The sequence below is a fragment of the Sinocyclocheilus anshuiensis genome, unplaced genomic scaffold (genome assembly GCF_001515605.1).
Source record: "Sinocyclocheilus anshuiensis isolate Anshui unplaced genomic scaffold, SAMN03320099.WGS_v1.1 scaffold480, whole genome shotgun sequence".
NCBI lineage: Eukaryota > Metazoa > Chordata > Actinopteri > Cypriniformes > Cyprinidae > Sinocyclocheilus > Sinocyclocheilus anshuiensis.
Window position 1 is genome coordinate 96,799 of NW_015555743.1, and position 5,575 is coordinate 102,373.

General features: G+C 32.6%; 1 protein-coding gene across 1 annotated transcript in view; it reads right to left on the reverse strand.

The window, feature by feature from the left end:
- slc6a20 (solute carrier family 6 member 20) overlaps nt 1-5,166 on the reverse strand; it is a 17,792-nt gene extending 12,626 nt beyond the window's left edge. The window contains exons 1-4 of the mRNA XM_016466886.1: nt 4,965-5,166; nt 2,707-2,847; nt 2,533-2,624; nt 883-1,110 (exon numbers count right to left, since the gene is read on the reverse strand). Coding sequence (XP_016322372.1) covers nt 883-1,110; nt 2,533-2,624; nt 2,707-2,847; nt 4,965-5,088 — 585 coding nt within the window. The 5' untranslated portion in view covers nt 5,089-5,166. The remainder of the gene's footprint in view (nt 1-882; nt 1,111-2,532; nt 2,625-2,706; nt 2,848-4,964) is intronic.
- Nucleotides 5,167-5,575: the final 409 nt, after the last annotated feature.

Consider the following 5,575-nt stretch of genomic DNA (forward strand, 5'->3'; position numbering starts at 1 on the left):
CACAGAGAGATCGTAACTATATTGCATATTCCATCTCATCAATACATTTATACAAAAAATAATATACACATTATTTAAATAAATCTAAAAATATTATTGTTATTGTAAATATTATTAAATTATTAATTTTATTATTATCATTATTTTTTATTTACTTTTTAAATATTTAAGGGTATTAAATAACATGAATGAACAATGAACAATACATTTATTACAGTATTTATTAATTTTTGTTAATGTTAGTTAATGAAAACACAGTCATTCATTGTTTGTTTGCATTAACTAGTGTTAACAAGAATACATTTGGATTTTAATAATGCATTAGTAAATGCTGAAATTAACATGAAATAAGATTAATAAATGCAGTAGAAGTATTGTTCATTCTTAGTTCATGTTAACTAAAGCAGTTAAGTAATGAACCTTATTGTAAAGTGTTACCAAATATTTTAATGTTTTCTATTCTATTCTATCCGATTCTATTCTATTCTATTCTATTCTATTCTATTCTATTCTATTAGCACATTTAAAAACAACAGACGTTGGCCAAAGTGCTTTACAAATCAAGCATAACACATACAATCTAAAATTATAAAACTAATTAATAAAAATTGATTACAGTCAAATGCAAGAGAAAAGAGAAGTTTTTAAATGAGATTTAAAAACATCAAGAGTGGCACAAGATCTAACACGGAGTGGTAAACTATTGCATAAACGAGGAGCTGCAACAGAAAAGGCCCCGTCCCCTTTTGATGTTTTCATTTATTTTGGCGACCAGTGGTAATATGGAAGAAAAAGAGTATTTTGTAATTGTATGAAGCTCCCTGTTAATTCTTCAGAAAAATGGTATTAAAAAGGAAGAGTGTATAAGGCAGTGTATCTCACCACGCCGGTGGATTTGACGCCTCTGACGATGAAGAGGTAGACGATGATCCAGGCCAGCAGCAGACAAAGCGCCTGACCCATGTGAAGGCCTCCGTTCTCATCGATGGACGACGAGATGTTCAGTGTCTCGCGGTAGAAGAAGTACTGAGTGGGTGAAGCCACCTCACACTCCTCCAGATACCCGGTGCGGTTCGCATTGACGGGACACTCGGCCCACGGCAGCACCGACTGCAGAAACACACGATAAAACATGAACTCAAGACTTCACTGATGCACCAGTGAGGGGAACAATTCCTGGAAACCTGCTTCACATCGAGACTGAAGCAGTTCAACTACAGTCAAGCAACTGTTTTGAGAACGCAACTACACTACAAGCTACTCAGACAAACTAGTAGCATTTCTGCTTTTAGTTACTTTCTCCCCAACACTGGACAGCTATTTAGATCATTTAGCCATTTCCTGCATAGCAAAGAAACAAAGCAGATTTAGTTTGGTTTATACATCAAAAAGTGCTGCTCTATTGATTTTTTTGTGTGTTTTTCAGTAAAAATAATATATAAGCATTCCTAGATTGATGCACATTTATTCACAATGCAAAATTACATAAGCCATCTTGTTTTTTGAGAAGCTGATCAAAATTAAGTGATTGTTTATGCTTAAAGTAAAATAGGAATAAAAATCTGCCAATATGGTCAGAAAAATAAGCGTAATTCAAAGGGAAAAGTTTATTTTTCTGACTCCAAATGACAGATATTTTTGTTTTGTTTTAAACATGATAACGTAATTTAATATTTTGTCTTGTTTTAAGCATAAATAGTCACTTAATGTTAATAAATCTCAGAAAACAAGACTTCTTATCATTTCTATATCATTTTGTATTTCAAGTAAACATATCTTGACTTAAGAATATTTAGATATTTGTACTGGAAAACAAAACAAGTAAATAATTTTTTGCAAAATTGTCAATGAAAATGGCACATTTTCTGTTTTCTATGGTAGCTTGTTCCTACCACAGAATTTAAAAAATAAATAAAAAAAGTAATTGCAACTATCTCACAAATGAAGATTTTTTTTCTTGCAATTCTGAGTTTATGTCTCACAATTTTGACTTTATTTTCTCTGAATTCTTTTTTTTTTTCTTTCAGAATTTAGTCAAAAATATTTGAAAACTATGGAAGCTTGTTTCCACCACGAAATTAAAAATAAAAAGGCAATTGCTAATTTATATCTTGCAATTCTTTTCTCAGAATTGTCCAATTTTTGAGATAAAAAGTCACAATTTACCTTCTGAATTCCTCATTTTTATCCTGTGGTGGAAACAAGTTTCCATATTTTTCAAATATTTTTTACTAAATTCTGAGAAAATATTCCATAAACTACATGTTCACTTAATTGTATGTACATCCTACTTGCTATTATTAAATTATACTTTACAACTGCACAAACATATACACGTGTAACATATATTTTGACTGATTTAATGATGTTTTCAGCCATCAATAATACTGAAATCCACATTTTGAATCTAATCTCCAAAAATGGCACATAAAAGTGCCACAATAATGTTTTTAAACATTATTCACTGAAATTTGGTATTAGAGAAACATGTACCTTTTGTTGAAAGCAAATGAGATTTTTCAGTAAACGGACCTGAAATGAATGGAAGAGATACCAGAAGCTCCAGGCGTTGATGACGTTGTAGTACAGACATAGGTACATGGAGGTCACAACACTTGCAATACCTGTAAAACACAGATGATTATATAATGATGATATCAGGTCATTTTATAGCATCAAACGACCTGTAAATGAAGGGTAACTGACCCAGTCCACCCAGATACGGGCTGATGGCCATCCACGCGCCGATGCTGCCCAGACGCATCTTCTGACCGATGGCCAGCTCTATATAGAAGAGAGGAATCCCCTCCAGAATCAGCATCAGCAGATACGGGATCAGAAAACCACCTGGACAATCACAAAAAACACATCCATCAACCATAACTAAAGCCTTTAATATATGAGCAACATCACACACGTAGCACGCTGTCATTACAATCGGCTGAATCACAGCATGCCGATATACAGCCATATCACACTGCTATGAGTGTGATATTGCATTTATACAACAGTTCGACAGCATGAGTGTATAGCCTAAATCCATTAGAAACCACAATGGAGTGTCTTTAAAAACCCTCTTTTGTGTGGAACTACTTCCTTCCACCACGGATTCAAATCTCAGTTTGACAGTTTAAAAGCTAGTATATTATGTAGAGTAGAGTATTATGAGAGAGAGATAGACTGAGAGAGTGTGATTACCTGCATCAGATACAGCATTCATTCTTCAGCTCAATCTCATATTCACAATAAAACATTAGTTTGAATGTCCGCCGAGGAAAGCGATATCTTTGTTGTACTATCCTTTCATCTGTTAAAGGTGATTTCTGATGACAGCGCTGCTCATTGCATTTGTTGGCTGCGTCTTACAAGCTGTTGTTTAAAGTAAAAATAACTTCCTTGTTTACACTTTTTATGTGTGTTTGTAGTTATAATCTAATCCTCATCCACCACGCAATGTGTTGTGGGCAATATTAGCCTTTAGAGTGCGCGTCGATCTGCACTTCGAATTTTAATCTTTAGTACACCATCCGGGAATCTTTGGCATTCTCTTTTCAACATACTATGATTTGGGACATGCTCATTCTATTTTCAAATACTATTTAGGAAGGATAGTATGTGAACTGGGACGCAGCACCTTTCTCTTTCAATATAAAATTCTTTACTGCTGACTCACTCATAAAAACATGTCTTCTCGCCATCTAATGGTGGAAAAATTTAACTAAAATCACCACCATGAACACATACAGTTTCTCAATACTAAATACTATTATTAAATACTAATATTATTTATTGAATAATAACATTTAATAAACAACAGGCATCATAAAAGTGTAAAAAGTAGCCTACAAAGACAGTGCTCTGATACACAACATTAAAGTTACATAAAATATAACGTGATGAGATTTTGCCCTCAGCTAAAATTATTTGCTCTGGAACAAATAATAGATTAATGAGACCAAAGACTGCCTAACTTAAAATGACATAAAAAATTAGTAAGGCTATTAATTAATAAAAATAAAGTAACAACACACATTGTGAAAACACACAAAATTATTATATATATATTTTTTTATTTCTACTTAATCAAACTCTTAGTTAATAAAAATAAAGTAACAACTGTAATAATAATAATTAGGAATTATTACTATAATTAATTATTCCTACCTGATCTGACTGTTAAGAAAATGACATAAAATAATAAAAGCAATTTCCAACAGTAAATAAATAAACAAAGTAACAAACACACTGTAAAAAGTAAATATTGGCATTTAATACTTTACTTATTTCTGCTCTGACTCTTTAAAAAAATGAGATATTAAAATGAGGAAAATAACAGTAATTTAAAATGTCCATTAAATAATAAAAAATAACGTAACCACATTGTAAAAAGCAAATATTGGCATTTGTTACTATAATTAATTATTTCTACCTGATCTGACTCTTTAAAAACTTTTGCTAATTTAATGTATTCAGCTTGATTCAGTCCTATTAAATACAAAATTCTTCAATAAACTGAATGATGAAGTATATATTTTTGCAATTTTTGCAAAGTCTAATTATTAAGTGGAGTTGTTTTATGTATTTTGGAGTATTAAAAAGAAAAAAAATCTATTATTTTTTTTGATAATTTTTGGAAAGTCTTTATCATTATGGAGGCTAAAGGTAACAAATTTGCTGCACAATACATAATCATCCTGCCATTTTTTTTTATACATAGCTGAATTTAATTTATAAAGGACCAACCTGTTTTTTTTTTTTTCAATTAAATAAAGTGGAGTTGTTTTTGATATTGCTAAAATTTAAAGAAACATTTTTTTTGTTGCAAAGTCTTACAAATATCACATTATATTTTTGTCTTGTACTGCTGCTGTTGTTATCAAGCTCTCTATCAAAGTCTAGCTCAAAAGAACAAGCATGCAGATGCAAGCATGAGGAGATGTGAAGTACAAGACGAATCCTCTCACCTCCTCCATGCATTTGGCAGAGATACGGAAAACGCCAGACGTTCCCGAGTCCCACAGCATAAGACACACACGCCAGGACAAACTGCATGGGACTGTCCCAGGATGGACGGGCTTCCTTACTCATGATGATGATGATGGTAATGTCCTTCAACTCGATCTGAAGGGACAAACGATCAGTCTGCCGTCTGAAACACACAAATCCCAGGAGAGTCTGGGAATATTTCAAAGTCCAGTAAGCTGAACTTGCAAGAGTGAAGTGGGAGTTTTCTAATGAAGCCGGAGGGAGGGACGCAGAGTTTAACTGGCTGAATTTTATGTAATTCAGGTGAATGTTTGATTGAGTCGCTGGTTAATAGTGTTTTATCTCCTCAAACATTCATTATCACGTCTTTTATTGCTGAGTTCGTGAAAGGGTCAAGAACATACTGTAAAGATTGAGTCTATCATTCAGTAATAAAACAAGCCATGGGAGAAATTTACTATAGCACTCAGGGTGACAAAGGTCATGAAGGTCACACACCTCAAACCTGATTTACCTTTAACAAAACGCTGGGAAACATCTTATTCAAGCTACTAGGGAGATTTCCTCTAATAATCTACTAATTGACAAA